The following is a 17,232-nucleotide window of genomic DNA, read 5'->3' on the forward strand; positions in this document are numbered from 1 at the left end:
GTGACGGGGATTAAGAGTACACTTACCTTGATGAGCTCTGAGTAATGTACAGAATTGCTGAATCACTATAGTGTACACCTGAAACTAACATAGCTCTATGTTAACTATGCCGGAATTAAAATAAAAACCCAATTTAAAAAAAGACAACTTGCCACCCCTGTATCCAAGTTTCCAAAAAAGAATTAACAGATTATTTCAAATTTATTTGTTAAATTCCATACAATATTGTATACATTATTTGTATTCTCTTAAATAAATGCAAATGAAATCATCTATGGAGCTCAGTAAGATATAATATTTATTAATTGTAAAACATACATTCAACAGCAAGCCCATTTCTCCCGCCAAGACATACACATATTTCTGATTATGTTTAGTCATATCCTTGTAAAGAAAACAGAGTAATCTTAAACTGAAAGAATTATTTTTGATTCAGTATCTATAGCCCCAGTTTGCAAAAATCTTTTTTCAAGTAGTTCCGCCCAGGTTCTAACCAGATATGATCCTCAAGTCTCAACTTGCACTTAGAGTAAATTATATTTAGTCCCTTAATTCTAAAGTTTACACAGTGTTTTAATAGGCGAAAGATACCAAAAGCAAATACAGATAATTGATCCTAGATCCTCACACATTGAGGTGATATGTACACACTGTCTTTAAATAAAAATTACATCAAAATAAGTTGGAAAGCCACTTGGCTTTTAAGTACTATCTGCTTCCCACACTGTACAGTCTGTTGGCAATACATTTTAAAGTAAAAATGAAACAATATTTTGTAGGCTATTAATGCCTACACATTAATTTTGTCTAGCATGTTAGTCATACCAATTTAGTCAAACACCTGGTCAGAGTTTAAAAATAGAGCTTCAAAATCAAGATAGAATTTTAATTGAACCACCTATAGATTTCCAATTGGAACCCCTCATTTTGTCTCTTCCTGAATGTCCTGCTTTTTTGAGGACCAAGTATCTAAATTCAGAATTTCAATATTAAGCTCCACAGAGTTATAAAGAAAAGTGCTAGTTAAATTCTTGGGCTAAGTTCTAGTCAGTGTTTTTTGGAAAAAAACATGTTGTTAACCGGTTAAGGCCAAGAAAAACACATAAGTTCTGGTCCCCCTAACAACGATTCTCTAAAACAATAAATGCAGAGTGTGACCAGCAAACTGGAAACCAAAAACCTAGAGTCAAACTGGCTTCAGCTTCCCACCCGGAAGCCGTGGACTGGGGCATGAGTTAAGATGTGAGGACTGTAGGTAGGTAGATAGTTTTGCCAATTGGTGAAGAACTTTTGGGAAGGCCTAAGTGAGGAAACGAGAAGATAGGAACATCTCTGGGTTCTATCTGCTATCACCTTCAAACCACCAGTGGACAGGAGAGAAGTCCATAACAACGGATGTTCCTTCCCAAAGCCTCTATGGGGCGGGGGTGGGGGGGTGGGGGGTGGGGGGGTAGATCAACAGTAATTGGCCAAGATAAAGTAACCAGTCCTAGTCGGTCAGTAAGCCAGTGTCCCACTTCCTAATTTTGCACATACATGCTTCCTTTCTCAAAGGCACAGTCCTCAACTTGAAGGTACACCTACAAAATTCTCCTTCACTGTTCTTACCTCAGTCCTGTTCCTGTACGCAGGAACACTGGCACCACAGTCTTAAAATACAGAGGATTATCTAAGGTCAGGCCATACTAAATCATTAGACAAAAAAATGTCCTTGAGACGTTTGCAGTAGTGTGGTTCTTAGAAGATCAGCAGAGAGGCCAGATTCCCATAACACAATGATCAAACATCAACAATAATCACAGAAACCAAAGACGGACGCCTATCCACAGAGAGCAATTACTTATCTCCCTAAAGCCTAGAAACAAGCAAGCTTTTTAAATGTGTATTTACAGTTAAATTAGGGTAAAGGAAACATTTTATCTTACTGATCCTAATTTTTTCATTTCTTCAACTGATCCTAGTTTTTAATCACTTACCTCCACCAAACCCATTCCTAAATAAATGTATACATTTATATAGATAACACAGAAAGTTCATATAACATGACCATTATAATGATTCTTTCTCTCTTTTTAAACTTTTTTTTTTACTCTTGGGTAATTTTAATTGCACAAGTTACTAACAGTAAATACACATTCATGTAACAAGAACCATATCACTATTCTTCCATTGGATATATCCTGAAATAGCAACAGAGACCTTGAAAGGTGACAAGATAGCAGTCGGGGAGGAGCACTTATTCAATCTTGCTTGGAAATACTTGGAAGTCTTTATCTTTTTTCTTCTGCAAGGCCTTTCTCAGAAAATGCAGTTCAGAAGTAAAGGACAAAACCACGAATCTCTCTCTGTAGGATATCAGCACTTCTGTTGCAAGGGGATGTCATCTCAAGGGCTAGAGCAGCATCTAAAATCACAGGGGAACATATGCCCAATGGTTTACATAAGATCTTTCTAGAAATCCATTTCTATCTCACTTGCTTTCTCACATTGAAGATATTTATAATATTTTAAGTATTACACACTCTAAGAAAACTTTAGACTAAACCATATATATCAAAAACAAGATTTTAAAGACATTCTTTAGGATAATTATCAATCGAAACTATCATGTATAGCATATCATCTCCTTGTCTGTAAATGATGACTGGTTTTGACAAAACAGATCCGAGTTTCACAGAGGCTACAGTTCATACAGTATGTGTAATGAGTTCATCGCCAAGACTTCTCCCAGAGCCTTGGAAGGGACCCGTGCCAGTGAGGAATTAAGACTTGTTCACTTCATAGTAAATTCACATATGACGGCACAGACATTCAAAATGTTTTGTGGGGATTAATAGATTAATGAAATGACATATTTATAAGAAGGTGGGATTTTATTATCATCACATTTTATAGCTAATAAGATACTAAACATTGGATGACTTGTCGCATAGTAAATTCGCACTCAAAAGGTCTGATTTTGGGGCACCTGGGTGGCTCAGTGGGTTAATGCCTCTAGCCTTCGGCCCAGGTCGTGATCCTGGAGTCCTGGGATCGGCCCACCTTGGGCTCTCTGCTCAGCAGGGAGCCTGCTCCCCCTCCCCACTCTCTGCCTGCCTCTCTGCCTACTTGTGATCTCTGTCTGTCAAATAAATAAGTAAAATCTTAAAAAAAAAAAAAAGATCTGATTTTTGTTTTTCATTTTTTTAGTACTAAACAGTTATACTTAAAGGAGGGAAATTCTGTTACCATTTAAAATTGACATTTGATTTTTCAAGTCATTGTTGATGCCTAATCACTTATTATTAATCTATCCTGCTTTCTTTAAAAAAAAAAAAAAATGTGTGACTTGTATTTATCCTGTGAATAGGTCCACAATGAGGTGGGAAGGTGTTCCAGGGCCCTGTTTTCTCTGCCTGGAGCTTGCAAGGCTGTTTTTCCTGTGGTATAGTAGCAGGACAATGTAAAGACCAGTAGAAGCAAAAAATAAAAATAAGTAAATAAATATGTAAATGGGAAGCAATCATCTGGTATAGTGCTAATCCTTCTTTATAGGGAAGAAGATTACCAGGCAATCATTTTGTCTTTCTTGCTTTAAAAGCCCAAAGGGACAAATGACTGATAAGGGAGATAAGTATATATCCTTCCACAGCACTCGCCATCCTAAATTCGCATTACTGGAGCCAATAAAATGCAGGAGATTAGTTTAAAAGCAAGAAATGTAAGCTCTATGAAAAGGGATTTCACCCCAGAAACAAATGTCACTTCTGTATTTTTAAGTGACACAACTCTTTCTCCATCAGGAGTTCTCATGGTATCAATCACTGGAGATTACTTTAGCGGCAGTATCTGAACTTCAGAAAGCTACGAAATATTCCTCATGGGAGAATACTTTGCTTTAAGTATGAAACACCTGACATACCCAGTTCAGAACCAAAATGGCTCTCAGTGCTGGTGTTCCATTCGAGGCAAATCAGCCTCCAGGTCATCTGACGGGGGAGATCCGGATACCTATAAGTGAATAATCAAGCATTACAGTATCCAAATAGTTGTAGAAGTCCCACTCCTCCCAAAATCCCAATTCTTGTTCCTCAAATACCAGATGCTTAGAATTAACTATTCATAGTCCCAGCTGCTGCCACAGAAGAGGCTCATGAAGTAAAGAGATGTTATTCTTCGACCTCTTTGTTGATACGTAAGTTAAAGAGACTTCTGATGTGCGGAGGTAGTACAAACCCACTATAACCCATCTCTCCTACTTATTACCAAACCAATAAAACCCTTTTGGAAAAATATAAAAAAAACAACTGAAGATTAAGCAAAGGAGTCAGAAGTTGGCGATGTGGTCGTTCACATGGATGTAGCTTCCCAACTTAGTTTTTTATTTCTGTGCCTCTGTCCAAAAGGCAGGCCCTAATCTCAGAGCAATGAAGTAGTACAAGAGGCCAAAAGTCTGAAAGAAACTCCCTTGTTGGGGAGCCTGGGTGGCTTAGTGGGTTAAGCCTCTGCCTTTGGCTCAGGTCATGATCCCAGGGTCCTGGGATCGAGCTCCGCATCGGGCTCTCTGCTCAGCAGGGAGCCTGCTTCCTCCTCTCTCTCTCTCTGCCTGCCTCTCTGCCTACTTGTGATCTCTCTCTGTGTCAAATAAATAAATAAAATCTTGAAAGAAAGAAAGAAAGAAAGAAAGAAAGAAAGAAAGAAACTCCCTTGTTATCCCAGAAAAAAAAAACAAGAAAAAGGGTCCCTGAATGCCAGCAGTTATGTGGGGAGAGGGATGGTCCTGGAGGGGAGAGGGGTAGAGGAGGGGCCGTCTCATTCCGTGTGCACCCCAGGAGTCTCAGCTCAGTTCCTGCAGCATGGCAGTGCTCCACCAACACAGCAGAGGCTTGAGAGAACCGAACTGAAATTTGAATTGCCTGTACAAGTCTCTGGCTAACCCCAAAGCCACGTAAGCACAAGACAGATGTGAACTAGGATATCAAAGACTTAGAGAACTGAGATTTGAAACACTTCTCACAGGGGATAAGGCAGAATGTATAGTGTGAACAAAAGCTGAATGACCGCCTGCTAAAACAAAAATTTCAACATTCTCCAGAGGATTATGAAGGATTAAAACAGGACCCAGAGGCTACAAAACATAACATTCACAGTTTCCAAGATACAGTCAAGATTTTGGCCATGAAAAGATCTATTGGGGCGCCTGGGTGGCTCAGTTGGTTAAGCGTCTGCCCTCGGCTCAGGTCACGATCCCAGGGTCCAGGCCTACTTCTCCCTTTCCCTCTGGTTGCCACTCCCCTTGCTTGTGCTCTCTCTCTGTCAAATGAATACATAAAATCTTAAAAAAAAAAAAAAATCCAGGAAAGTGTAAACAATTCTCAAGGGAAAAGAAAATCAATAGATACCAATCCTGAGATGGCCCAGATGTTGGGACTTTATAAACTTAGGGAAGTTATATATGAGGATTTGTCACTCATCAGACCTGCTCTGGAAGAAATGCTAAAGAAAGTTTTTCAAGCTGAAGAAAAATGGTACCAGAAAACAAAACTGTAATCTTTAAGAAAGAAGGTAAGAACCACAGAAATGCAAGTGGTTAGGTAAATAGAGAAGACTACTTTTTTTCCTAAATTGCTTAAAATATTTATGACTATTTAGAGCAAAATGTATGACCTAGTACAGTTTTCAATAAAAGATATAAAATTCTAATATAAAGTCTAGGTTGAAGTAAAAGGAAATATGTCTGCAAGTTTTCTGCATTTTATAAGTGGTACAATATTTAAGTACACTGTGAGAGATTAGTTATGTACATTGCAAAACCTAGAGCAATTACTAAAAAAATCATACCAAGAAATATCCCCAAAAAGCCAATATTAAAAATATTCAAATACAAAACAAGACTGGAAAGGGAAAACAAAGAAATAAACAAAAAAACCCAAATAATATAAAGAGCTAGATCTTATATCTATATGATATATATTATATATATATATAGATCTTTATACCTATATAATATATAGAGCTAGATCTAGATATATCAACCATCACATTAAATGTTAATGGCCTAACTATTCATTAGCAGGCAGAATTCTGAAGCTAACACCCTAAGTTTCCTGTCCCTGCTTAGTCAATCAAAGTAATTTAGCGTCTGCTATGAAGCAGCTTTGCGCGTGTAATTAATGTTACTAATCAGCTGACCCTCAGATAGAAAGATTATCCTGGCAGGCTTAATGTAGACCTGGTAAACCATCATGTGCACTCTTAAAAGCAGAAGAGTAGGGACGCGTGGGTGGCTCAGTTGGTTAAGCGGCTGCCTTCAGCTCGGGTTATGATCCCGGTGTCCCAGGATCGAGTCCCACATCAGGCTCCATGCTCGGCGGGGAGCCTGCTTCTCCCTCTGCCTCTGCCTGCCACTCTGTCTGTCTGTGCGCTCTCTCTCTCTCTGACAAATAAATAAAAATAAATTAAAAAAAAAAAAAAGCAGAAGAGTAAGTCAGAGATGAGACAGAAGGGGAGGCAAGAGAGGCTCAAAGAGTAAGAACAACTTGACCATTATTGTTAGCTTTGCAGATGGAGAAGTAGGCCACAAGCCAAGGAATGTGGATAGCCCCTAGAAGCTGACAACAACCCCCTACTGAAATCCTGATTTCGACCTGTGAGACACAAGGAGAGAAGCAGCTCTGCCCAGGCTTCTGATCTATGGAAACTGTGAGATAATAATTATTAAGTTGGCAGGAGTTTATTAGAATGCATAGAACATAAATACACATTTCAATTAAAAGAACTGAACTGATAGAACGGATACAAAAGAAAGACCCTACCTACAGGAAACACGGTAAATTTTAAAAACAGATTCTACAAAAGTAAAAAGATATACCACGGAAACAAGTAAGTATAAGTAAGCTGGAATGGCTGTCTTACTCTCATATAAAATGGACTTTGTGGCACAGAGCACTGTAAGAGGTAAAGAGAGATGTTTTATCATGATAAAAGGAAGAGTGTATCAGGAAGACAAAAACAATTATAAGTGTGTATGTACCTAATAATAGAGATGGAAAATACATGAAACAAAAATAAACAGATATAAGAGAAAAATAAATAATTCCACAGTCAGTAAAAGATTTTACTGGATTTTTCTATTTAATGTTAATTTGGGGACTATTTTCTACTAATTTAAATGTTATTTAAATAATATGTGATGTTAAAAAAAAAAAAAGATTTTGACAGCACTCTTTCAGGAACCGATAGGACCAAACAAACAAAAAAATCATGAAGAACACAGAAGATCTGAAGAACACTACAACCACCTTAATCGAATTTCACATTTAGAGTAGGCTATGTCCAACAACTGAAGTATATGTTGTTTTCAAGGAAACAGGTTCATTCACCAAGACAGATCCTATGCCAAGTCATAAAACATACCTCAATGAATCTAAAACAATCAGAATCATACACAGTATCTTCCCTGACCACATGGAATTAAATGATAAATCAATAATAATAAAATACTAGGGAAACCCTAAATATCTAACTATAAAACAACACATTTCTAATTAATTCCTGGGTTAAACAAGAAATTACAAGGGAACTAAGAAAATGTTTAGACTGAGTATAATGAAAATACAACATATTAAAATTGGGGGGATGAAGCTTAAACACTGCTTGGAGAAAGAACTGTGTTGCTACATACATAGAAAAGTATATAATGGGTGTAAGGGTGTAGGAAGGGAGCGAGCGGAGACAGATTCCATGGATTATGCCATACTTTACTTACAAAAATCTATCTTGCAGACGTTCCACAAGTCTATAAAGATAGGCTTTTATACATGTGAGAATGTTTGTGTTAGGCGCAGAAACAAAATACAGTTCAACGTATTGATCCACATCATGAAGAGGCGAGTAGAGTCCCAGCTTCTGCCAGAAAGTCACTTGCTTTCAGACTCCTGTTGTTTCTCTTCCCATTCAGATTTTCCACACACAGATTCATCTTATTTTGGTATTAATTTGTGTTTTTCACTACACCTACTTTCTCGTTTAGTGTATTTAAATACAACTGGGAAATGAACAAGTAAACTAAGAGTAAAAATGCAGAACCAATTTATAAATATAAGAGGATTGGTTCAAAGGAACAAATAAAAATTTGAAAAATGAAGGCCGCCAAAGCCTTCTTCCATTTCATGAAACTAGATTTAGTTATGCGACTCCTGAAAAGTGGTTTTGAACAATACTACTACTCACAGAGAGCAAGTGAAAAATTCTGCACCTTTAAAATCTACATTCAGGGGCACCTGGGTGGCTCAGTGGGTTAAAGCCTCTGCCTTCGGCTCAGGTCATGGTCCCAGGGTCCTGGGATCGAGCCCTGCATTGGGCTCTCTGCTCAGCGGGGAGCCTGCTTCCCTTTCTCTCTCTCTGCCTGCCTCTCTGCCTACTTGTGATCTCTGTCTGTCAAATAAATAAATACAATCTTTAAAAAATAAATAAATAAAATCTACATTCAATTTAAGATTAGAAGTATACAAGGAATTTATTGAGAATCTCTAGTTCCTAAAAGTAAAATGTGTGATGGTAATTAATCTTCACACAACATGAATTTGTTTAGTTTTTATTATCTTGCTCCAGAAATTGTTAGCAGGAGTTAAGGCAAAGTGATAGCAGTCAATAAACCCGTTTCTCGGTATCTATGGGTAACTACCACTGTAATTTGTTACCCTCAACAATATTATTCCCTCTTGTAGAGCTCTACAAAATCACTGAAGGAGTACTGGTAGAAAAAAGCGCCCACACAGATTCAGAAGCAACATACGGGTGCAATCCAGGAAACAGAAATGCTTCAATAATGAGGACGGAGAAATACATCCCAAAACAAAAGCTGTCCAGCACCAAGGAGAAGTGAGAAATCCTTAAGTGAAATGATACATATCCAAAGTTTATAACTAGTTAGGATTGGCTCAGGAAATTTAAAAGTTTGCCAGTGTTCTTACTGTGAAAATGAGTGATATGACTGTTACTGAAGCAGCAGAAATGTAACTGTTCTGAAGAATTAAGAGAAGTAATAGAAAAATGATTACATATGGAAGAACCAGTCTTTAACATACATGGAGCGGGTTGTCTTGGGGGAAAATGTCAAATAGATGATACATTAAAAAAAAATAAAAACAGGGGCGCCTGGGTGGCTCAGTGGGTTAAGGCCTCTGCCTTCAGTTCAGGTCATGATTCCCAGGGTCCTGGGATCGAGTCCCGCATCAGACTCTCTGCTCCATGGGGAACCTGCTTCCTACTCTCTCTCTGCCTGCCTCTCTGCCTACTTGTGATCTCTGTCAAATAAATAAACAAAATTTAAAAATAAAAAATAAATAAAAATAAACATAAAAAATAAAAACAATTCAAGGAGTGAAATATGGGTTATAACATTTGGGTGAATGCAGTGAGATAATATAAATTACCACAAAAGTTTTATAAAAGTCATAGCTAGGCTGCATACACGGTGAGCGCATTTTTAATCTATAAAAAGTTGATGACTGTGCTGGAAAATGTCTATATAAACATATGTGTGATAAAGGTACTAGAGCAATGAACAGTAAGAAAAAATTTAACAAACAAAATCATACAGATCCCACCAATAGACACGCCTAATCCTTAAAAGCGAACTTTTCCTAAGCTACTTTAATAAGGAAGTATGAGACCCAAGTTCTATCCAACCTAGAGAGGATTCCTGTACCTGATGTAATGCGACACTGGGCGTATGCAAGTCAATAGTGGCCAGAGAAGGAATTCGAGATTCTGAGAGATTCTTGTTCTCTTTCCTTATTAACCTGGAATTTCGAGCTAAATAAAAACAACCATAAACACAGTGAAAAATCAGACATTTTTGTTAGTTTTTCCACATTCTGTATCTGTCCCTGAGTATATACTCAGTGTACATATTTACTTACATAAATCTGTACATATTTACATAACTATGTAAAGTTACTACATTTTTTATTTTTAATATTTTGTTAGTTTAAAACATATATTTTTAATAATGTATACAAAAAAGGCTGCAAAAGTAAGAGCATTATAAACAAACCTATGCCTTCCAAGGCTCTTAGTTCAGGGAGATGACTGTAGTTTAGTTCAGGCAAACGGACATCTGTCTTAGAGTAGTCCCTTCTTTTCTTATTTGCCTGAAGTAGGTTCTTTTCACTGGCGACCTAATATCAGAATGATTAACACAAGTGAATTAGCTTCCAGGTAAGCCTGGCTTGCCCCTTTTGTAACTAATATATTGATATCCTAAACTTCAGGAGAATTTAAGAATAACACAAAATTTCAGAAGTCCTGCAATGAGCTTTTCAGTTTTTTATTTGGATGTTTCTACTCGTTCTTTTATTAAAGTAAGTACTAAGGTCTTGGTTCAAATCAGTTATAAAATAAATATTTAGTTCAAAAAAACTGTAAGTACAAAAAAATGAGTTCAGACTACTAGATATACATATTCAAAGAGTGACAAATAAAATCTATGAGATGTTTATAATAATACGCTATTCAATCTCAGAATTAGAGCAAGAGGCAGGGGAGCAGGATATGGGATCTAAACCTAGATGTTGAAGAAAGTTTAGGCTTAATTCTGCCTCAATTAATTTTCATCATGAAAAGACTCAAGTGTGTCTTCTCCCCACTAATCTCTACCTCCTCTCTTAACTGCCTCTTAAAAATAAGGATAAACAGAAATAAGATCTAAAAGTAACAGCCAGCTCTGATTACACAACGCCCGAAAGAAGGCGCTATCAAGTCCAGCAACATGGGATTGAGCCAGCTACTCTGAAAAGTCCTGCCGATCAAAGTAATCTTCCAAAGCAGACCAAGAATGTAAAACACAAAAATATCTACAAAGAAATCAGAAGGGTGTGAAAAAGAGTACTATGGTTATAGAAATCATGGGCCAAGAATAATGAAAAGAAAAGCAGATGTAATGCCAAATCAGGAGAGATATGAAAAGAAGGTTATATTTTTCAGCCTGAAGATAATGAGAAGGGCAGAAGAGGGAAATCTGGGAGAAAAACACTCCTTTGGGAAATCCGCATCTCCCATTACCTGGCAGAAAAATTCACTCACATCCCTTAAGCATCTTCTATGTACTAGAGTAGATAAGGGTAGTGGGGTGGAGCTGTAAGGAAATAAACAAAGCACATATTCCTGCCTTGGAAACTTACATACTAGTTGGGAGAGACAGACGATAAAGATAGAGATAAATGCATATAGAGCTCGCTCTCTATATATAGATAGATAGATAGATAGATAAATGCATATAGAGATCTCTCTCTCTCTCTCTCTCTCTATATATATATATAGATAGACAGATAAAGATATAGATAAATGCATATATAGGCTTTAGGTGTATGCAATGGAAAAAAAATTTAAGCAAGGAGAGAGGATAGAGAGCAACGGGCAACAAAATGAATTAGGATATTAGGGAAGCGCTCACAATGAGGATTCATGTAAGCCAAGGAGGAGTAAAGGCAAATTCTTTGGATTATCTGGGGAATGTTCTAAAGCAGAGGAAATAACAAGCTCCCAAATGTAGGAGCAGGTCTGGTCATGTTCAAGAAATACAAGGAAATCAGTGGGTTGGAAGAGTTTGATCAGGAATGAGAATAGCCTGGGGCGCCTGGGTGGCTCAGTGGGTTCAGCCTCTGCCTCGGCTCAGGTCATGGTCTCAGGGTCGTGGGATCGAGCCCCAAATCAGGCTCTCTGCTCGGTAGGGAACCTGCTTCCTCCTCTCTCCCTGCCTGCCTCTCTGGCTATTTGTGATCTCTATATGTCAAATAAATAAATAAAATCTTTTAAAAATTTTTTTAAAGGGGGAGGGTGTTAAAAAAAAATAGAATGAGAGGGGCGCCTGGGTGGCTCAGTGGGTTAAGCCACTGCCTTCGGCTCAGGTCATGATCTCAGGGTCCTGGGATCGAGTCCCACATCGGGCTCTCTGCTCAGCAGGGAGCCTGCTTCCCCCTCTCTCTCTCTGCCTGCCTCTCCATCTACTTGTGATTTCTCTCTGTCAAATAAAAAAAAAAAAAAAAAAAAATAGAATGAGAATAGCCCACGTAGAATAGAGGGATGGGGAAGTAGGTCGAGCAGGGACTTGAAGGCCCCATCAAGGACTTCGGTCTTTACTTAGAGATGACAATGGAGGGTTTTGAGTGGAAAAATAATGATGCTTTAAGTTAATTTTAAAAAGAGGCATGCTAGCAGTTATGTTGAGCATAATAACCCTCCTATGAATCTTCAGAAGACCTGTGAACCTTATGCATGCTTCCACTATTATAATCCGACACTGGTTGAATTCATTAATCCTATACTAGACCATGAACTCCTCGAAGAGAGGGATTTGATTTCCTCATTTCCAGCGTCTCATACAGTATACATAATCAATAAATATTTATGAACAAATCAACAGAATACTTTCACCAAAAATCTGGCATGAGTGAGGTACCAAGATTTATCTTGTCACCTACTCTACAAAAGAACTGATCACCAAGTATTAAGAAAATTTACTATTACCAAAAAAATTAAAGCAGATGTCATTTAAACAATATCTTATATTTAAACTTCCAGACTCGCAAAACTGACTTAAACTTTAACAGTTTCACATTGTTTCTTATGACAGGTTGGGATGATATACATATAACTAAGGTTCCACTTTACGATATTTCTCCAAATAAAAGTCTCAGTTTTTCATTACTATATTTAACACGAGTGGAAGTCTGGAAATGACTAATACTTGCTCTTCTACCACTGGGAATAGTTCACTTACGGATGTGGTCACATTAATATTATAAATGCCTGATGGAGAATGTTTATTTGGTTTAACAAATGGGATACAATACTTCTTGGTTTTTTCATCCACTCTGTAACAACAACGAAAAATTTAAGTTAGAACCAGCGGTAATTATTTTTCAAGCACAAAACCACAAAACCAAGCGACCTGCAGTTTAATCAGCATTTAATGCCTGTTCTTAAATACACAATGAACATAGATCTGGTGAAACATTCAGTCTTTTGCCACTACCTTCACGACCCCCACCTACCTCCCAACTCCAACCAAATGAACTACTTTCCTTCCAGCAAAATTTCCAAAGTGAACATCTTTGGACCACCAAATGCCCACAGCCATTCCATGTAGGCAGACCCTTAAAACCAATTACTTCCTTTATTATGATAATCTCCTTTCACATTTTTAGACTAAATAGTTGTAGACCATCTTCACCTTAAATAATACAATCCTTCTTTCCTATTACTTAGGTGAATTTTGTTTGTTTGTTTTTTATCAAATGTTAGTAAGTTTCGTCACGTAGGCCAAAAAGGCTTTTGAAACAGAACCTGACAGGAAGGAAGAGGCCCCAGAAGCCTGGACGTAACCCAATGTGGCTGCATGGACAGACACTTGCAATTCGTAAACACACCTTTAAATGACACTTTGTTCTTAGTTTCCTAATTCATACCTGTAACTCTGAACTCCCGGGATAGTCACCATTCCAGAATTAATACCGGGAGCCACTGCAGAAGGATTGTGCGCAATGGGCGGGATCGCCACGGCCGGATTTCTAGTGTGATCGCCGCCGCCGTTGCTGCAATCCCGGAGGCTGGTTGAAGGCACGGTTCTGACGTGGCTCGTCCCATTGTCGGGGAGACAGCTGACATTGGAAGTTCGACTGACTTTTTCAACTTTTTCTCCATCCATTTTTGACCCTTTTATTTTAAATACTTTAGAATCTTTAATTTTGGGATTAGCATTGGTATCCTGACCATTAAAAAAATGGTAATAACATTAATGATCTGAAGAGATTGAAAAAGCACCTCTTATAAAGAATTTGTCAACGAAAGCAGAATTCCATAAATGTCACCTTACTGTACCCCTGTTTTCTTCATTCTATCTATGGAATTAAAATTAAATCCAGGATTCTTGGTCAGACATTTATTTTGAATAAAAATGCAACTCATGGGCTACCTGGCTAGCTCAGTCAGTAGAGCATGCAACTCTTGATCTTAGGGTTGTAAGTTCGAGCCTGTTAGGTGCAGAAATTACTTAAATTTTAATTACTTAAAAATTACTTAAATTACTTAAATTTAAATTACTTAAAAAAAAAAAATCTCAAAAAAAAAGAAGAAATGCAGTTCACACTAGCTCTGAGATAAATATATACATATATATATGATTAACATGACACATACATATATTAAATTTATATATATATTTTAGTAGAAAACAATGTGAAAGAGGAATTAAGTATGCTCCTTTTTGTTCTTAGGAATCTAAAGTACAAAACTTGAAATACAAAATTGAGAATTCCCTTCAGTTCACTTGAGAAAATGGCAGTGGGTTGGCAGTAGACGTGAATTACCTCACCAAGAACAGATTCTGGATAACCTACTTGCAAAAATAAACTTTAAATAAATATCCAAACCTCAATTTTAAAATGCTCTATGCAAAATTTTTTAATGATATTTTTCACTCCTATCACTTAAGGGAAAAAATGGTATGTGCATGCGTTCGTGTCCTTGTGACTATACGTGAGTACATGTGTCTAAATGCTCTACGGTAAATGTGGTTTCCTGACAAGACCTATTGCACAGTCTGATATACAGTAGGCACTCAATACATGATATGTTAAGAGAATTTTTTAAAAGGTAATGTCCAAAGAGAAGATAACATTTTTTTATAACTAATCTAAAAGTTAACGTGTTCAGCACCAGAAAACATTTTTTAATCTTCATTTTTTAACTCCAAAAATTTAAAGATAAATTAAATCTAAAACTTAACACTGGAGCACCTGGGTGGCTCAGTCGGTTAAGCATCTGCCTTTGGCTCAGGTCATGATCCCAGGGTCTTAATATCAAGTCCCTCATAGGGCTGCCTGCTCTGTGGGGAGCCTGCTTCGCCCTCTGCTCCTCCCGAACACCCCCATCTTGTGCGCGCTCTCTCTCTCACATACAAAAATAAATAAATAAACTTAAAAAAAAAAAAAACCTTAATGCACATTAACACATGGTGATTTACCTGTACCACAAGTGTTTTTCTCTCTTCACCTAAGGAATCATCTTTTTCCTTTTCCTTCTTTCTGTTCTGAGATTTTTTAGATAAAGAAATATTTCTGGCATCTTTCTGTACTTTTAACTGTAGCTCTTGAGAAAATCTACGTAAAAATACATTTGTCAATTCAATAAAATTGTATAAGACAGACAAATCTAGAAAAAAATTCACTTTCAAGATATTTATTTTAAAAATTGAGTATTAAGGAGCACCTGGGTGGCTCGGTTGGCTTAGCATCTACTTTCTGCTAAAGTCATGATCCTGGAGTCCAGGGTCGAGCCCCGTGTCTAGCCCCTTGCTCAGCGGGAGGTTTTCTTCCTCTCCCCCTGCCCCACACCCGGCTCCTTCGCTCGCTCTCACTCTCTCACCCTCTCTTTCAAATAAATAAATAAAATCTTTTTTAAAAATTGAGTATTAAACTAGACTATGGGGTGCCTAGGTGGCTCAGTCAGTTAAAGCATCTGCCTTCAGCTCAGCTCATGACCCCAGGGGCCCGGGATGGGGCCCCGCACTGGGTCCCCTGCTCAGCGGGGAGTCTGTTCTCCCTCTCTCCCCTGCCTGTGTGCTTTCTCAAATAAGTAAATAAAATCTTTAAAAATTAAAAGAAAAGAACAGGAACGGTGTGATTATTGGAAATACAAACTCAACTAGCCACTCCTTTCAGGGAACATTTTTAGTTGAAGAAAGACTGACAGAAAACTACTACCGTTATTCAGACTTGGTGTATCCTGCAGACATTTTTTTTTAAATGAACAAAAGAAAACAACAGATATTTGTGTTAATGATAAAATTCTAATTTTTAAGAAAATTAGAATTCTGTTAAATTTGTGTCCACTACTGTGCCCTTAACAGAGTCCCAATACTTAAAAAGACTTTTCTGATGATGAGAATGTGGCTTTTTGATACCATATAATAAAATACATTATCATTTTAAAGAGCTACATTATTTAACAAAACAGTATTTTCCAAATGACTCATAATGATGTTACAAAAGCATGCACAGGTAACAAAGATCTACTCAAAGTGCAAGATAGACAAATGGATTTTAATGTAATAGGGTAAGAAAAGTTCACTGATATGTTCCAGACTCCATAATACAACCAGTCTTTAAGAAACTACCACTGTCAAGTTTTGATATAGTATCAGAGTTTGGGGTATGGAATCAATAAAGAATACTAACAATTATCTAAAAGGGTTATTAAATGGGTGCCTGAGTAGCTCAGTGGGTTAAATTAAAGCCTCTGCCTTCGGCTCAGGTCATGATCCCAGAGTCCTGAGATAGAGCCCCACATCGGGATCTCTGCTCAGCAGGGAGCCTGCTTCTCCCTCTCTCTCTGCCTGCCTCTCTGCCTACTTGTGAACTGTCTGTCAAATAAATAAATAAAATCTTAAAAAAATAAATAAAAGGGCTATTAAAATACTCTTCCATTTCACAACTATACATCTGCTGAGGCCAAAGTATCTTCATATATCTCAATCAAAACAATATATCACAACTAGGTGAATGCGAATGCAAATATGAGAACCAGGGTATCTTTCATTAAGCTCAAGATTAAATAGATTTGCAAAAATATAAAGCACTGTCATTGCCACCCATCTCACTATTTTTGGTTTCATCAACTGCATTGATGCCAGCAGCTGGGACAGCACAAGAGACCATGCCAACGGGTCTGGTGCACCCAAGTTTGGCCGAGCAAGGTCCCAGCACAGCAGTGGCAACAGCATCATAGGACTGGGTGTGGTGTGAGGTCAGCGGCAACAGGAGATGGCATGTCTGCAGTGCATTAGCTCTCAAGATGACGGCATCACACAGCTGGTAGCAACATACAAATCAGTAACCTGAGTGGTAGATGTCACCCGCAGGAGCCAGAAAAAAAAGCATGAAGTGACTGTTTCATGAAAACCAAGATGCTTAACTTAGTGAATTCAGGGGACCATTCCTAGGAACTGCATAATTGCTAAGGGTGAGTAGTGGTAAGGTGGTAGATATTTGAGATCCTATAAAAGCAGGTGGTTGGGCGCCTGGGTGGCTCAGTGGGTTAAGCCGCTGCCTTCGGCTCAGGTCATGATCTCAGGGTCCTGGGATCGAGTCCTGCATCAGGCTCTCTGCTCAGCAGGGAGCCTGCTTCCATCTCTCTCTCTCTGCCTGCCTCTCCATCTACTTGTGATCTCTCTCTATCAAATAAATAAAT

General features: G+C 37.9%; 1 protein-coding gene across 2 annotated transcripts in view; it reads right to left on the reverse strand.

The window, feature by feature from the left end:
* Positions 1 to 273: 273 nt before the first annotated feature.
* CDKL2 (cyclin dependent kinase like 2) overlaps positions 274 to 17,232 on the reverse strand; it is a 50,554-nt gene continuing 33,595 nt past the window's right edge. Inside the window, exons 8-14 of one of the 2 annotated variants that reach the window (XM_004766261.3) lie at positions 15,008 to 15,143; positions 13,452 to 13,750; positions 12,764 to 12,857; positions 10,040 to 10,163; positions 9,692 to 9,798; positions 3,902 to 3,990; positions 274 to 2,404 (exon numbers count right to left, since the gene is read on the reverse strand). In XM_004766261.3, the coding sequence (XP_004766318.1) occupies positions 3,925 to 3,990; positions 9,692 to 9,798; positions 10,040 to 10,163; positions 12,764 to 12,857; positions 13,452 to 13,750; positions 15,008 to 15,143 (826 nt within the window). In that variant the 3' untranslated portion in view covers positions 274 to 2,404; positions 3,902 to 3,924. Of the gene's footprint in view, positions 2,405 to 3,901; positions 3,991 to 7,423; positions 7,888 to 9,691; positions 9,799 to 10,039; positions 10,164 to 12,763; positions 12,858 to 13,451; positions 13,751 to 15,007; positions 15,144 to 17,232 lie in introns of those variants that run through there. The other variant, XM_045079880.1, reaches the window with a different exon arrangement.

Source organism: Mustela putorius, unplaced genomic scaffold (assembly GCF_011764305.1).
Source record: "Mustela putorius furo isolate JIRA1106 unplaced genomic scaffold, ASM1176430v1.1 tig00000430_pilon_pilon_pilon, whole genome shotgun sequence".
NCBI classification, from domain to species: Eukaryota; Metazoa; Chordata; class Mammalia; order Carnivora; family Mustelidae; genus Mustela; species Mustela putorius.